The sequence below is a fragment of the Petaurus breviceps genome, unplaced genomic scaffold, assembly GCF_028583685.1.
Source record: "Petaurus breviceps papuanus isolate PSGF00001 unplaced genomic scaffold, PetGlider_PUasm1.0 90778, whole genome shotgun sequence".
In the NCBI taxonomy this organism is placed as follows: Eukaryota; Metazoa; Chordata; class Mammalia; order Diprotodontia; family Petauridae; genus Petaurus; species Petaurus breviceps.
The window spans coordinates 3501368-3519448 of record NW_027187343.1 but is presented as its reverse complement, the minus strand read 5'-3'; the positions used below and the strand labels follow the sequence as shown (position 1 = coordinate 3519448).

General features: G+C 38.9%; 1 protein-coding gene across 6 annotated transcripts in view; it reads right to left on the bottom strand.

Moving 5' to 3' along the window:
* The window catches only part of SMYD3 (SET and MYND domain containing 3), a 1085127-nt gene that overhangs the window by 152206 nt on the left and 914840 nt on the right, over positions 1-18081 (bottom strand). For all 6 annotated transcript variants that reach the window (XM_069069136.1, XM_069069138.1, XM_069069140.1 and 3 more), the window contains 2 exons: positions 16391-16478; positions 11772-11946 (listed from right to left, as the gene is read on the bottom strand). In XM_069069136.1, the coding sequence (XP_068925237.1) occupies positions 11772-11946; positions 16391-16478 (263 nt within the window). The remainder of the gene's footprint in view (positions 1-11771; positions 11947-16390; positions 16479-18081) is intronic.

Below are 18081 nucleotides of genomic sequence, written 5' to 3'. Positions count from 1 at the left end.
GAAGGGAGAGGAAGAGAGAGAAAGGAAGGGGAGGAGAGGAAGAAGGAAAGAGAGGGAGAGAGTGGGAGAGGAAGAGAGAGGGGGAAGAGAGTGGGAGAGGAAGAGAGAGAGAGAGAGTGGGGAGAGAAACACTATAATGGAAAATGCCCTTACATTTAGGAGACAAAACTTTTTCAAAGCCTACATGCACACGCTGGCAAGCATATAAAAGGTCAAGCTTCTTGTGGATGAATTTGCTATAAAATTGAATTTCACAGGCAATGTGGTATAGTGGAAAGGGCACTGACTATGTCATTGGAGATTGTGGGCTTGAACCCCACCTTCAATATTACTTCTGTGGTCTTCACATGCTCAAAAGAAAAAAAAATCTGACTGCTTTTTGTCTTGCCATGTCACAATGTCATTGGGTCTTAATTTTCTCATCTGTAGAATGAGGAAATGTCCCTTCCAGCTCTAGATCTTTCCTATATTAAATGTTTGAGAAATTTTAGTCCCTGTCAATAAACAACAAAGATAAAAATCTATTAACTGATTGGCTAACACAACTGTATATCTGACCCTGGAAGAAACTCTTCCGTTTTCTGGAAGAAAAATGGCAGCTGTATGTAAGTGGGCAGAACATTTTTCTTTTAGGGGGAGTGTCATATTGGTTTGTGATTTATTTTCTAAACCCTATGTACATGAAACTATGGAAAGTTCTATTTAATACTAGAAAAACCGGGTAAGGCCTTGCTCTCTTGAGGAACTTACTTCTCTTTTCAACTACGTCTTACTGATTGTTATTATCGTTCAGTTGGTTTTTGGCCATAACAAACTCTTCTTGGCCACATTCTTTGGCAAAAATATTGGAGTGGTTTGCCATTTCCTTCTTCAGCTCATTTTGCAGATGAGGAAACTGAGGCAAACAGGGCTAAGTTACTTTCACAGGGTCACACAAATAGTAAGTGTCTGAGACCAGAACTCAGTCTTCCTGACTCCAGGCCTGCACTCTATGCACTGTACCACCTCATTACCCTGTGTCTTACTGGTGCTTTTTGTTTATTTTTACATCGTATCACCTTTCATCATTCCTTGTAATAGGGAAACAAAAAGAGACAGTTAAGGGGTGGCCAGGTAGCATAGCAAGTAAGAGCACCGGCTCTAGTGATGAGAAGACCTGGAGATCGAATCCCAGGCTCAGACACTTAGCACCCACCCAGAAACACCTGGCCATGTAACCTTGAGCAAGTTACTTAACCCCAATTGCTTAGGGGCGGCCAGGTGGCTCAGTGAGTAAGAGTACCGGCTCCAGTGTTGGGACGACCTGGAGATCGAATCCCGGGCTCAGACACTCAGCACCACACCCAGAAATAACTGGCTGTGTAACCTTGAGCAAGTTACTTAACCCCGATTGCTTAAAAATTAAAAAATAAAAAAAAAGAGACAGTTAAGGAAACACATGGACACATCCTTAACAAAGAAAAATGTGTTTCATTCTGAATCTTCTGGAATCACTAGAACTAACTTTCCAAAGCACAAAGTTCTCATGCAAGTTCAACCATCAAGTAGCACTATGAGTCACCAGTTTAATTCTACTGAACAGGAAGAAAGAATTGAGCAGGTCTCATTCTTAGCCTGGTAGTTATGGTACTTTACCCTGCCAAGCAAAAGGGTTACTGAAATGTCTAATTCCTCATGGTTCTTTGAGAGTGTCTGACCTTCTTTTTCTTTTCTTTCTTTTTTTTTTAAGCAATTTGGGTTAAGTAACTTGCTCAAGGTTACATGGCCAGTTTTTTTGTGTGGGTGTTAAGTATCTGAGGCCGGAACCAATCCTGAGTCTCCCGACTCTGGGGCCAGCACTCTTACTCACTGTGCCACCCAGCCACCCCTGACCTTCTTTTTCTATCTCCATTCTTTCACCTTTGACTTGCTCACTCAATAATTTAAGAGGTATGGTTAGTATGAATTTAACCAATAAAATCAGCTCTGAGTCCCCATTCTATGGCAAAACCAGTCTTTTCACTGAAATTGAGATATTTTACTGAGCTTTAGTCATGAGACCTTGGCATAACAGAGTTGATTCTTCACAGGAACGGACAAGCATTCTTGGATACTGTAAACAGCACTTTACTCTTGGCATACAATCAATAAAGGCAATAAAACAACACATAACAAAACATTTACCTCTCAGATACATGCTCACTGCTTTCACCAGACCAGGTGATCTTACACAGGATATAAGCTGCTCAGAACCCAGGAATTACAGGAAAGATACATTTGGGTTTACTTATCCCCAAACTGCAATTCCTTACCATAAGCATAGAAGGGAATGTGGACAGTACAAAGCAGTTCTTACATAACAATCAACTGATATTCCAGTAGTTCTAATCTTTACACAAAAACTCAGGAACTCCAGACCCAGGACTCAGCATGGAGAATGAATTCACGATATGATACGGAATGGCATTCCTGACAGCTGTCACTTTTGCATTCTGACTATCTCTAGTCATAGCTTTTTCATCATTATGGAGCAGTGGTATAGGCAAGAGTTAGACATAAAAAGAAACTCTCTCCATTCCATGGTGACTGCTACCATGAGCCCTTCAATTCAATTACAAAAGCCAGTAGACACTTCCCATTCTTTCTTTGCCTCCAAATTCAATCACCCTCTCTCTCTTGTTTCCCTACCTCTCTTTCTTTCACTCTCTTTTTCTCTCCCTCCCTTTTCTCACTCCTTTTCTCTCCATCCCTTTCTTTCTCCCTCCTTTTCTGTCTCTCTCACCCCAATCTCCCTCCTCTCTTTCTTCCTCTCCTCCTCCCTTTCCTCCCTCTCCTTTTCTCTTTGTACATGTAGCACATACGTTTTCCATTCCTTTTTCTACCACTCCTTTCTCTTTTTTCAAACAGGAAGCACAAATAAGGAAAGGTCTACTCACATCTACAATAATACTTAAAAAATTCTATCTAGCTGTGCTCTTATTTGGAAATGGAACAAAAGCAAGAAAAGGCACAGGTAGGGGTTGAAAGAGTCCCCTCAACTCTCCAATTCCCAATTTGCTCATATGAATATTCACAAGTATTGTCCATCTCCTTTCATTAGCAAGCACAGTGATTGATGAAACACTGTGGACAAAGCAGCTCAGCTTTTCCAGAAGAAAACAATCATAAAAACAACATTGTAATGCAATAATATGTTACGCTAGGCTAATACCCAAAGCTTTTAAAGTGTCAAAAATTAGATGCTGAATTAAAATTAGATATTGAATTGGGTAAGCAGAAGAGATTGTCTTAAGTACACAGGTGTCCACAATTCACAAATGTCTCTTACTTTCTCTTTAGGGGTATTCTGAGGAGAATGAAACATAGACGGATCACAGAATCCTAGATGTAGAGCTTGAAGAAACCTTAGAGGTCATCTAGTCTAACCCCTTTTATTTTACAGATGATGAAACTGAGGCCTATAGGGGTTAAAAAAAACTCACTAAGGTCAGCCAAGTAAGTAGTGGAGCCAGGATTTGAACCCAGGTTTCCTGACTAAATTTAACACATTTTCCCCTGCTTCTAAAATCTGTGGACGAACTGAAGCCGAAGGCTAATGTACGTTTAAAAAAATCTGGCAGGCTAGAACTAGGGGGCAAATCTAACAAGAAGAAAAATAACATTTTTTTTAAAAAACCCTGGATTGAGTTTTGAATATTCAAATAGAAAGGCATAAGATGGGGGAGACCCGGCTGGATTCACACAGGCAAAAGAAACAAAAAAAAACAGCTGAGAATTTAAGTGCACTACAAGTTTGATAGAAATCAAAGCAAATGGAGGTCCACGGAGATGAAATGCCAACCACCTGCCACTCTCCACACATAATACTCCATCTCTTATTGTGGTCCTCTGTACTGACTGCCTTATACCTCAAAGCTCTTCCTCCTCATCTTTACCGCCTGGCTCAATGCCCACCTTACTGGGAGGACTTTTCTGGGCCATCCTTTTGGAGATCATCTTCCAACTACTCTTTATATATTTGTGTTCCTTTCCTTAGAACATAAGTTTCTTGAGGGCAGGACTGTTTTGGCCTTGCTTTGTATCTCCAGAACTTAGCACAGTGGCTAACATATAGGAGATAAATGTTTGCTCACTTCCTTATCCAGCATCACCAAGGCACCAAGCGGCAAATTATACTGTTATACATATTTTAATGTATGATCAGAAAAAAAATTCATGTATTTATGATGAACTCATAACAATGACACTTTGGGTTTTTATGAACATATATCAATTTTCAATGTGCTTTACAAACATAAATAACAATCTCTTGTCACTCCTCTGAATATGATAATAGACTGTATTTCCCCTGAGTACAAAGAAATCCATATAATTAAGAGGCCAGGAATAAGGTCAAGAAGGTTACCATATTGAGAAAAGAATAGAAATTCTTCTTATCTTGGAGCCACCAGTTCAAATTTAGCTCCAGTCAGTAGCAACAAAAATCTCTGGTTGGGACATGACCTGCCTACTGACCTCTGTCTGATCCTTCAAGAAAATATATTCACCCTATAAAACTGCTCCAACAGCAGGCATGGAAATCGACTCTTGATAACTCATGTCCACGTCTGCACCACCCTTTTCTCTGAGCGAACAATATTATAGCATAAAGCATTCCCCTTTGGAATGCAATGGATTGGCAGCTGATGGTGGCAGTACCTCGAAAGCCCATTGGGGGACGAGAGAGGGAGGAAGGTACAAACCAACCATGGTCTGTTCCAAATTCGCATTCTAAAAGTTTTCTTTTAGGTCAGGGGTGCTTAACCTGGGGTTCATGGACCCTTTGGGGCCCATAGGCAAATTTTCAGGGGAGATGTTCATCAGTTTGGGTGGAAAATAAACATCTTTATTTTCACCAGTCTGTACCTGAAATCTAGCATTTTCTCTAATTACAAATTTAAAAAAATATAACATTATTGTCACCACACTACCAAAAGGATCCATGACACACAAAAGTTAAAGAACTCCTGCCTTAGGGCCCAGTCTTAGGTCACCCTGGTCTCATGTGTGCCCTTGCTCTAGGTCACATTTGGATGAGCCAAGGGCAGGCAGCCTGTGCAGGAAAGCTTACTCCTCACTTATTTCTTCTTTTTCTGGTACTCTGGCCTATGGATTACCCTTTTGTCTGCTTCACCTTTTCAAGAAAAAGGTCTGAGTCTCAACTGGTTGATGGAGATCAATGTAAATTGGATTTACCATAATATAGAATATACTGTAAAGCAATTCCTTAAACTAGATGGAGTCTTAGGGATGGTGGTGGTGGTGGGTTAGAAGTGTATCATGCAGGAGAAGCACAAAGGTATGTCTATTAAAAAGTATGTAAAAATTCTTGAGGGACTAACCATGTATTTGAATATGTTTGTATATATGAATATGTATAATTATGCATATTAATTACATATATAAATATAATGTTTCCTGTCATATAATTTTATGAAAAGTCTCTTCATTTTGCTGGAGCTTAGAAGGTACCAAGATGTTTTGATTAATTGGATTCATCAAGTTTTGATGCTTTCAGGCAGACTTAGGAAACTAGAGGCTTTCAGAAGTGTAACCAAAAAGGATATCCCTATAGGTACACTCTGAAGGTGGTAGGTATACTCTAAGATCATGCTGGTCACTTTGGGCTGGGCAGGAAGCCCTCTGGCTTTTGTTTCACTACTTTTCAAATGTTCAGATGCTAAGTTTAGAAAAAAACAACATATACACATATAGTCTTTTTGCCTCTGACCTTACTATTCTTGTGTGACCCTGGACAAGTCACTGTACCTTTTCTGGGTCTTAGTTCCTTCACTTGTAAAATGAATAGATTGCTGACCTTATTGTTGTATGCTGGTGAAACTTGGACGATCTACCAGTGCCATGCCAGTAAAGTGAATCTCTTCCATTTGAGCTGTCTTAGGAAGATTCTGAAGATCACTTGACAGGATAAGGTACCAGACACTAAGGTCCTTATTCAAATTAAACTGCCAAGCATTCAAACTCTGCTTCCGAGAGCACAACTCTAATAGGTTGGCCCTGTTGTTTGAATGCAAAATGTAGGCTAGTCAAAAAGACTATTTGATGCAGAATTCACACAAGGCAAGCTTTCACATGGCAGTCAGAAGTGATACAAGGAGACTCTCAAGATCTAGATTAAGAACTCTGCATTTGATTGTGTGACATGGGAGACACTGGCATAGGACTGCTCAGCATGGCGTTCCCACATTAAAGAAGGTGCCATGCTCTATGAGCAAAGCAGAATCGAAACTGCTCAAAGGAAACACAAGATGCGCAAATTTGGAGAATCTACCCCAAATGTTCACACAGACTATTTGTGCCCGACCTGTAGTAGAGCATTGTGAGTTTATATTGGTCTGATCAGCCATAGTTGGACACATTGACACCTGACTCCAACATAGTGATGTCATTTTGGTCCTCTTAGAGAATGAAGGACAATAACCAACCAATAAATTGCATGGGCTAGATGGTGTGTGAGGTTCCTTCCAGTTCTAGATCTATTATCCTTTAAGTCTATGATCCAATTCTCCAGGTAACATTTATGGTAGGAGGGACATAACCTTCTTGATCAGAGACCCCATTCCTGGAATGCTCTCTCTCCTCTGTTCCTCCTATGACCTCCCTGGCTTTCTTTAAGTCCCAACTAAAATCCCATTTTTTAAAATAGGAACCAACCTCTGTTAATTCTAGTGTCTTCCTTCTGTTAATTATTTCTTGCTTTGAATATATATATTACATATATATATATGTAATATATATATATATATATTTGCACGCTATCTCCCCTATTAGACTATAAGCTCCTTGAAGGTAGGGATCATCTTTTGCCTTTTTTTTATATCCCCAGTGCTTACATAGTACCTGACACATAGTAGTCACTTAATAAATGTTTACTAATTCATTGAAATGATCTGGAACTACAGGTTATTAAAGAAAGACCAGCTACTCTTTGATTCTAAGCAACTGAAGAAAGCAAACCAAAAAAAAAATCCCAAAACAATACACAGATTAGAAGTTGATGTAACCAAAAAAAACTAAAACTAAAACTAAAAACTGAAATATCAAGTCAATATATTCTAGGAAAGCCAACAGGCAGGAGAACCCTTGATTAACATACTTATCTTTACAAGCATTTTCCTCACTCTGATTCTTTATCTCACCCAGCAACCTATGGTTTGGCTTAGACATGTCCTTTGGGTTTCTGAGACTGACTTCAACAGCATAGATTTTGTTGTTGTTGCTTGGTGATTATAGTCATCTCTGACTCTTTGTGACTCTGTGGACCATACTGTCCATGGGGTTTTCTTGGCAAAGATACTATAGTGGTTGCCATTTCCTTCTCCAGTAGATTAAGGCAAATAGAGGGTGAGCAACTTGATCAGGGTCACACAGCTAGTAACTCTCTGAGGCCATATTTGAACACAGGTCTTCACTCCAGGTCCAACATTCTATCTACTAAGCCACCTAGCTGCCTCCTAGGCAAAAAGAGATTAAGTGACTTGCCCAAGGTCACACAGTTAGTAAGTGTGTGAGGCTAGAATTGAACTAAGGTCTTTCTAACTCCAGCATTCCAACTGCTGATCCCTCTAGCTGCCCTAGAGTATAGATAAGTAACATCAAAGTTCTTAATAGCAAGTACTTATTATGTGCTTAGGAGATGTAAGGCACTGGAGACACAAAAAGGAAATATGATATGATTCCTGCCCTCGAGGAGGTTATAGTTTAAAAAAAGGAGTTTTATTTTGTCACTCACTTGATAGCTACTAAGTATTTACAAGGTGCATTACATTGAAATAACTAAACATTCTGTTGCACATGGGAAACATACAATTCTCAGCCTTGAAGGAGTTTATGGTTTCTTACCAGCTTGGTGCCACTTCATTCAGTCCATAGATCAAGGTAATTCACTGATCAAGCCGGGAAATCCACCATTGAAGGTAGTTCTCCTGTTAACTATGTCTATGCCTGATTGCCTTGCCTGTTGGTAAAGTACTTGCTACTAGAAAAGCATAATCTAGCTGTGGGTGCCAGGCATAGGAGAGGAGAAGGAGCAGTAGAAAATACGGCTACACCAAGCACAGATAGCACTTTAAAACCAAAGTGATTTATGTACATTATCAAATTGAATTTCACAATATAATGAGGCAGATAAGGACTGAACCCCTGATCTCACTGGTATAGGGAATGCCTAGGTGAGGAAATTCCCTCTACCAATTCAGTTCGGCTCCTTCTCTGCAGCGATTCCAAGCATGTGCTACCATGCTTGACTTGTCCTGATAGTTTAATCTAGTGTATATAGAGAGATGTTTTCCTCATGCAAATATATTTTTGTCTGTCTTTTAAAAACAGGTCATGAAGGAATAGTCAACTTTCTTGATTCAAATTTGATAACAAAGAAAATTTCATGGGAAATTATGTTCCTAAGAACTCAACTTCAAAAATCAGCTTCTCATGGTCCCTATAGAACACAATCTATAAAACTGCTAGCATTATGGTAAGTTAAAGAAATGAGGATAAAAGAAGAAAAGTTTAAGAGTGATGGCAAAGAATCCAAATTACTATTAAAATTTTTAGTTATGTTTTAGTGACAGTTCTCTTGACTATTCAAGCAGAATATCCTGAATCATTGGGTGCCCTGAGCAGCTTGGTATACCAAGTTAGTTCCCTGTAGAGTGAATGGCCCAGCCTTTCTAACATACATTCCTAGAATGTATGGTGGCTGGGTGGCACAGGAGAGTATCAGATTTGGAGTCAGGAAGGCTTGAATTCAAATCTAACCTCAGTTACTTACTATCTGTAAGTTACTAGTTAGGCAAAAGCACTCTCTGTGCCTCATTTTCCTTATCCATAAAATGGGGGTGATAATAGTACCAAACTCCTGGGGTTATTCTGAGGATAAAATAAGATATTTGCAAAGATTTTCTAAACCATAAAGTTCTATATAAATGCTAATTACTATTATTATTGGCAAAACTAAGCTATGATACAAAATGCTACCTAATATGCCAAGATATCAAAGGTAAATCCCATCCCCAGTTCCTCTACCATATATTCACAGAGTTCCTGCAGTACTCCAACATCATGTATGTTTCAAGTATGAAACAAGGATTACAAAAACAGGCTGCACACACAATCATATTTATTTCCCTGAAAAGAGGATTATGAATAGAGAAGGATGTTGAAGGAACTAGGTAACCAACCAAATCTTGCTGTTATATTCCAACCCCTGTAACTCAGTCTCTCATTGACTGGCTTTTTAATCTTTCAGACTCGGTTTCTCACAAGCTGGCCTTGTGTCTGAGTTTCCTGGTTCCTGACCTCTGACCCTGATTATTTAGACTCCCCATAGCTGACTTCCTGTGACACCTGCTACTGAATCTCTCTGATGCTATCACCTGACTATTGGAAATCTGTCTATCCATCTGGATATCTATAGTCTTCTGCCCAATTGGATTTCTACCATCTGCCTGACCACTGGGCCCTTGCCATCATACCGCCCATTTGGACTTTGGTTGTCCACTACGTCTACATCATCTGTGCCAAACTTCTGGCTTTACACCTGGTTTACTGGCATAGACCTTTACTTTCTGTCCGCCCACCTCTGCCTAGAGCAGTTTTCTGGATCCTGAATTATAAGTTCACCTCAACTTGACTCGAGCTTATAGTACTTGTATTTCGTATATTTCTCTTTTGCTTGGACTGATTATCCTAGTTCCATGTTTATCTTATAGGTTCACTTCTCTGTGAGTATGTGCATGTATGTATGTGTATATGTGTACATATATATACCCACAAACTTATTGGGATGTGAGCCTATAAGATGGCCATGAGACTGGGATGTCAGTCCAAGGGAAACAGATATGCACATATATATTTAAATACATATACACTCAATACATGCACGTATATGTATACACACATCTACATATGGAAGGAGGAGAGACTGCTTACCAAATTCATTACAGCTACTTCATCCAGGCTATAATTATAAGTACCTGATTACATGGCTAGGCATTGAGGATACTGACTTGAGGGCAGTGGCCTGCCCTCAAGGCAGTTTATGTTTTATTTGGGATGAGGAAGGCATTTGAAGAAAAGTACATATAAAGTACATAAATCAGTTCTTCTAGAACACTCATTCTGAAAACAAATTTGTTTCAATGTGATTACTATATTAGGGAACATTTAGAATATAATGTGAATTTTGAGTTTGCTGGTGAGTAATTTCTTCCTGGAAAAACAGGGAGAATGCAGAAAACTGTACCATTTGACAATAACTCACAAGCTGAGACTCCTCTGATGCCCACTTCCACAAGCCAACTTTGGGTCTTTGTCAAGGTAGAGTGTTATATTTCTTGTATATTTTCTACCGCAGGAGCTGTGGGTACAGGAGGGCTGATCCCCCCCCTTCTCTTTCCCCCTTCCCCCCACTCCCCACTTCCCATCATGGCTTCTGGACTCAACACTTGGAGCTATGGCCTGGTCAACTTGTGAGATGATTTGCCAGAACTGGGGTATGGGCTAAGCAGTAGTCTAAGGCAGCAAATACCATCCTTATTTACTATAGTATTTTTGTATGTCTTATTGAACATGTATAAAATTGCCATCATTTTTATCAGGTTCCTATCTTTTATTCTGCATGTCACTGATGAAGTCTTTCAGCATTGCATCCCTAATTCCATTTTCCCCCTAAACCTGTGGTTTTTATTGTGCCACTTTGTACAGTCATTTTTTGGGTATGTGCGTCTGTGTCTGTGTGTGTATCTCTCTATAACTATATCTCTATATATACAGATATGGGATTATAGTCGAACAAACTATACAAAGTTATTTTTAAGGGGTAGTTGCTTGGAACTGGGGTGGGTAGGGAGATGGGAGGAATCAGGACAGACTTTCTGTGAGAGTAACACTTGAGCCGAACCTTTAAGGAAGATGAACATTGTTCTAAGCCTATGAGAGGCAAGAGAGATGGGTGATAGAACATGGTGTGTGGGACACAGTTTATAGGCCAGTTTGAAACATAGAATGAAGAAGAGTGTGTGCAATGTAAGGAGCCTTGAAGGGCAGGTAAGTGGAAACCAGATGATGAAGGGCTTGAAAGAACAGAAGAGTGGGGTCTATATTTTATCCTAAGACCAAGAGGGTGCCACTGGAGCTGTTCAGGTCATACCTGTGTTTTACAAATATCAGTCTGGCAGCTTTGTGAAAGATCAATCAAAGGGAAAGACACTTGAGGCAAAGAACCCAATTAAGAACCTATTGCAATATTTCAGGTGAGAAGTGGGCCTGAAATAGCATGGTGGGCCTCTGAGGTGAGAAGGGGATGAGTGTGAGCGAGGCAATGGAGATTGAATCGATAAGACTTGACAAATGATTAAATATGGGGGTGGGGGAGAGTGAGGAGTCAGGGATGATTAAGAGGTTGTGACCCTGAGAAAATCAGAAGGATGGTGGTATCCTCTGCAGAAATAGTTAAGTTTGGAAATAGGGTGGATTTATTTTTTTTTTAAGATAATGAATACTGTTTTGGACATAATTATAGTGTTTCTCTTTGCAGAGAATGTGATTTCATCTTCTATTAACTGAGGACACACACTGGGAAACTCAGAATAAAATAACCTTTTCAAATAGGTTTAGGAGTCATATAGAAACAACCCATCATTAAGTGATCTCAGGCTTGGAATTCTGGCCTTTATTCAGCTGGCTTATCCTATCTGGGGCAGCAGACAAACTGTTCCCTTCACAGATCTTACCTGTATGGTTCCAGGGTTCGGCTTCCATAAAGCAAAGCATCTTCCCACAGACCAAGATTAATACAGGCATCCATAGCACAGTCGAGTATCTTTAGCTGATAGATGTTTCTGTCTGGAAGACGATCTCCGTAGTTATTTATAAGAGTCTGGCATATAGCCAGAACCTGTTCCCACTCTGTTATTAACCTTAGTTAAGGATCCCTCGTCTTCATCAAGGAAAAAAAATACAAATTTAAAAAAAAGATACTCTAAAAAGGCTGAAAAGCTCCAGGGCACTAACAGAAAGGAAGCTCCCATTATCCTGCACAGATGAGCTGTTGGAAAACATACTTGAAAAACAAAAAACATCTAAGTGGCACCTTAGCTCTATGAATTCTGTTTACAATCAACAAACCATCATGGAACCAAGACTCTGGTTATTACATTTTACTAGAAGCGGTAAGGGGCAGGAGATGAAAGATGAAAGGATGTAACAATATATCCTTATGTCACATCTTGTAGGCCAGAGTCGTCCTTTTATCACACTTCTTTTAATAGATCCATCCATCCATCCATCCAATAAGCATTTTATTAAAAGCCTACAATATTCTAGGCATTGCACTAAGCACTAGAAACATAAAGGTAAAACAACTCTTACCTTCAAGAACCTTATAATCTACTGAAGAAAACAAGTTGTAAATGGATAAATAAGTATAAAGAATATAGACATATAAAGTAATACAGAAGGAAGTGGGATGGGTCTAACAACTGGGTGAGAGGGGGACAGGAAAAGTATCTAGAAGGTTACATACACTTGACCTGAACCTTGAAGGAAGGCAGACATTTTAAGAAATGAAGGAATCGGGGAATCTTTGCACACTGAGTTTACTTTCAAATAAATCCATCAACATTTACTTTGTCCAATATGTTTAAATGAGGGATTAGGGAGACAGCAGATTTTGGGGAAATTCTATCTTAATGGAGAATTCCACATTGGCAAATTTCACTGGTTACCATGACACCCAAATCTAGGGTATCTATGAAAACAGGCTTCATTCAAGTGAGATTAAGTAAGCAGGGAAATCAGGCCATATGAAATGTATATTTAAATACTGTCTTTTCAGAAAGGTAAGCATATAAATAGTGCCTATGGGCCTTTACTTACTGTGACAAAGGCTACAGGAAACAAAGACTCTCAATGAACTTCTCTTCTAACAGGTGTTGCTGGGCGTCCCAACCCCATCCCTCCCACATATACACCTATAACAGGGAGATTAATTATATCACAGTCTATTTTCAGGGGTTTGATTGTAAAGCATCAGTGCCCCAAGGCTGTACCAACATCAAATAAGAACATTCCCATTTTAAGACTAACCTCCCTAAGCTTCGGTTTTCTCCCATCTTTAAAAGGTTTCCATTACATGTTCTCCACCCATCTCAGAGCCAGAGTAACAGGAATAACGAGGCCCTGGTTGTAAAGTTTTCTCCAAGGAGAATGGCCATAGAAGCACCAGTGATTGCTATTTATGTTTTCAAAAGGGCCAGACTATAGGAGCACAGACATCAGCCTTGAATGTAGCTGCTTGCTCATGGCCCAGGGCTAGAAAATTTATCACAGACATATAGCACACAACCGTGATTTTATGTCTTTTATTACAGCTATGAGCAGGGCCAGGCCTAGGTAAAATCATTCGCAAGACTGAGTTTATCTTTCATTCCCTTACACAGGTGCCAAATGTTAAGGCTGTTCTACAGTGTCCAAGGTCCCCCTTCCCTGGGGCCAGACCGTAGCTACTCCAACCCAGTCTAGATCCCTCCTTTTTGGACAATACCCATTAGTCAATTTATTAATTGCATTTATTAAACGTTTACTCTAATAGCAACAACAGCAAGAGCAACAACAACTACATTATCTATCATTTATATATTACTTTAAGTCTTACAAAACACTTTACATGTGTTATCTCACTTGCAGGTGGATAGTACAGTATATAGAGGGGTAAAGTATAAGAAGACTAGGTAGGAAGGTAGGAAGTGGCCATCAGGGTGTGTAGAACTTTAATTGGCAGAGGATTTTTTTATTTGAACCTGGAGGTAAATGGAGTTCCCCATTTCATGCTGGGGGAATATGGTTAGACCTATGTTTTATATAGATTATTTAGGCAATTGAGTAAATTAGAATGGGGATGGACTTAAGGCAGGGGGACAATTAAAAAGCTATTGAAATAGTCTGTTCAAGAAGTGATGAGTATCAGAAGAGGGTGATGGCTAGGTGAGTCACATCTCAAAGAGAATATATACAAGGCTTTTTGTGAAAGGAGAAAGGACAAGATTTGGCCACCGTGCCAGAATTCCTGAAACTATTTTGGTCATGATATATTTGGGAAGTGGAATTACAGTAACAACCAAGAAATATTAGGCAGGGTATGAACAGAGACATGCTGGTAAATGTTTAACAACTAGCTCTCTGAAAGAAACTGTTCAAACAACACACTATTAAGTTTCATCTGTATTATTAACATTTTTGCTATCACTTTCTTATGTCAAGACAATCAACAAAATAATAAATTGAGTCCAGATTTGTAATGCTTCTCAATTTCTAAGTTGTAAATGCTCACATTGAAAACTCTTCAGTTCTTAAATCAGTTCTTATAAGTCCCTATGAACTGGCTCTAGCAATCCCTAGGTGTTCTGGGATAAAGACAGACTGGAGAATTTGAAGGGGCAGGGAAAACTTTATGAAATTAAAGCACAGAAGAAATATTTTAAAAGTTGCTGACTGCCTGCTTTTATATGGAAAAACATATAATATTGTGACACAATTTCATATTTAAGGTGGGAAAGATTGCTAGCACTTGGGGTGGCTAGGTGGCATAGTGAATAGAGCACTGACCCTGGAGTCAGGAGGACCTGAGTTCAAATTTGGCGCCTCAAACACTTGACACACTTACTAGCCGTGTGACTTTGAGCAAGTCACTTAACCCCAATTACCCTAAAAAAAAAGCAAAAAAAATAAAACATTGGTAGCACTTATATTGTATCATGGTATCCCTCCTTGTATTATGTGGAACATCAAAATTCTACAGATGAGGTTTTGAACAAGTTGACTCTAGACCTTTTTCTTCTCTCTCTTACTCAGTCAAAACTTACCTATATGATATTCCATTTCTTTAGGGCTTTTCTTTCCAAAGATATAATTAGCCTTCCTTATAAATTATTTCATGCTTTTGTATGATCTATATATTATCGTATTTTGGTAGCAAGTTTTATTTTTAACAGGGGCCTTCTGGAAACATAGTGCCTACTCCCAAAGAAGTAGTTTGTATGTTGAGAATTTCAAGCAACATGGCAGGTTGATAAAGGAGCTTGAATTATAAGTGCCGAAGTCTCATATGTGTAAATCTACCTTTGCCTCCAAGGTAAAAGACTGATCCCCTGCAAGGATGGACTATTTAGAAGAAAATGACCAGGAATACAGAACCAGTAGCCAGACTGCAGGACTGGAAGTGAGGAAGTGAGGAAGGCCTAGGTTTAAATCTCAATGGCCAGGTGGAAGTCAGCTTTTCTGAGCTCCTCTGTCAATTCTAAGACTCATCTGCTAAATTAGAAGAATTAGGGGTCATTGAAGGGGTGGTGGGGAACAGGGAGTTAACACACCACCAACAAAATGATTCATCCTAGAAACACAGACCTTATAATATTTTTGTATTCAAATGGCGCATATGTTTAAAACTTGCTCCTTCTGCGTGGAGGTCAAAGGTCACTGGAAACAATGACCTTAGATAATTTAACACTGAATTTTGTTAGAAGGTTGCTATTATAATCTATATGGCCATTCATACTAATATCAAATGCTTTCTGAGTTATTAGGAAGAGATGAGTCTGCACATTATAACACCATGTTGTTTGAGCTCCCATTTGCAATAAAGCATATGACACTGAGTATTCCTTATCTCCAGTGTGACTATTCCACTTTTTCAGCAGCCTTCTCACACTGGAAATGCCTCTGCCCTTCCTCCGACTGCTGAGTACCTTTAGTATACAGACCAACCTTGCTCACTTCTTTCCCAGTTCCATTCCTGACTCTCTGAACTTTTCCATTTTGCCTACCTATAGGTCTCTCCCTTTCCAGTTCCCTCTTATGTACCATCTTCTTCTACTAGAATGTAAGCTCCTTGAGGGTAAGAACTGTCTTTTTTGTTTTTGGCTTATGTTTGTATTCCTAGCACATTAAATGCTTAATAAATGTTCTTTCTATCTATCTATCTATCTATCTATCTATCTATCTATCTATCTATCTATCTATCTATCTATCTATCCATCCATCCATCCACCCATCTACCCATTCATCCATCCACCAACCCATCCATCCATCCACCCATCCATCCACCCACCCACCCATCCATCCATCCATCCATCCATCCATCCATCCATCCATCCATCCATCCATCCACCCATCCATCTATCTTTCCATCCTCAAAAGAATGCATTTTCAGCATCTTCTTACAATATAGAAGGGACAAGGGGCCAGTTCTCTAATGATCATTCATAAGGTAATCAACCACAGATAACAAAAAAAGAGTAAAATTGAAGTGGAAACAGACCTAAAGACTCATTCTGACCTCTCAGTGAAAGGATACTTTCCTGTGACTGGAGATCTCCCACTTTTTCCAAGGAACCTTGGACTTCCTTCCAAGCTTGTTCCTCTCCTGCTAGCATGTCAGCATCCTGATCCAGGAGTCACATTATAAGGGAAAATGGGGAGAGAAAACAGATAAATTAATTAGATAGGAAGGTAGAAATTATACTTTACCAAGATGTATTATTACCATCAACAATGAAAAGAGATGGCAGGTATCACTTGTGAAATAGACAAGTTGTGTTACATAGTTTCAATAAAATATTACTATATTATAACAAATGATGAATATGAAGACATATAAACTAATGCAGAATGAAGCAAGAAGAATCAGGAAAACAATACACATAATAAATACAACAATTTAAAAGGAAATAAAAAACAAAGCTGAATACTGTGTGATTTTAATGAGCTTGAACCTAAAGAAATGAGAAATATAACTTCTTTCTATTCAAAGGTGGGGATTTAAGGGGGTGGTACATTACATATATACTGACTCATTTGATATCTGGATTGATTTTATTGACTTTTCCCCTTTCTTATTTAATTCTTTGTTATAAAGGATGTAATGGTTTATTGAAGATGGGGAAAGGATTTATTCAGTTAGCTTGGGGGTAGAGTAGACTGCACACAGTTCAAATCCAGCCTCAAACACTAGTCAGCCTTAGTTTCCTCAGCTGCAAAATAGGGATAACAAGAGCCCTTAAGATCCTTATAGGGTTTTTGTGAAGATCAAATGAGTTAACATATATGAAGATTTTATAAAGCGTTCAAGCATGATAAAAATGCTAGCTATTATTTATCCAGAAATGAATGTGATATAAAAACAAAAGATGTTAATACATTTCTTAAATGGGCAGGAAGCTTAGTGAACTAATTTTCACCTGACAAAAAGACCTTTGAGGTTACTGCTATTCTCAAAGACCTCCTTTTCATTAAGGATTTAGCCCAAAGGCGTATAATAGTTTATCTTTCAAACATTTAAAAACAAATACTTGTAACCTGCTGAGCAAGAGAACAGGATTCTATGAACAGGGATAGGATGAGGGTAAGAACAGGTCTGGCTGAGGACATTTGGGCTAGATTTGAAAGAGATACCAACAGAGGACCCTGTTAGAAAATTCCGAACTCCAAATCTACTATGAACAAGAGAAAAAAAATCATTCTGGTGAACAAGTATCTAATTTTTCTAAAGCACTGCTTTGATCAGACCATTCCCCTATGCTTAAGCCTTTAATGGATGCCCATAGTCTTCAGACATTAGTCAAATCCATCAGCCTGGGGGTGAGAATGGTATGGTGGTAAAAGCACAGAACTGAGTTCAAATCCTGGTTCAAATCTCCCATTTAGTAGTTGTGTGTTCATCAGTCAGTAAGTAGCTCAAAATCCCTGTAAGTTTCCTCAATTATAAAATGAATAACAATATTTATATTACCTTCTTCACAGAGTTGTGAGGAAAAGTACTTAGCAGACTGAAATGTGCTATAAAAATGTAAGCTATCATCCTGGTATCCACAATCAGGAACCAAACTACTTTTCTATTTGTTGTTGTTCAGTCATTTTTGAGTCATGAGTGACTCTTCATGACCTTATTTGGGGTTTTTTTTTTGGCAAAGAAACTAGTGGTTAGCCTTTTCCTTTTCCAGTTCATTTCAATGATGAGGAAAGTGAGACAAACAGGGTTAAATGACT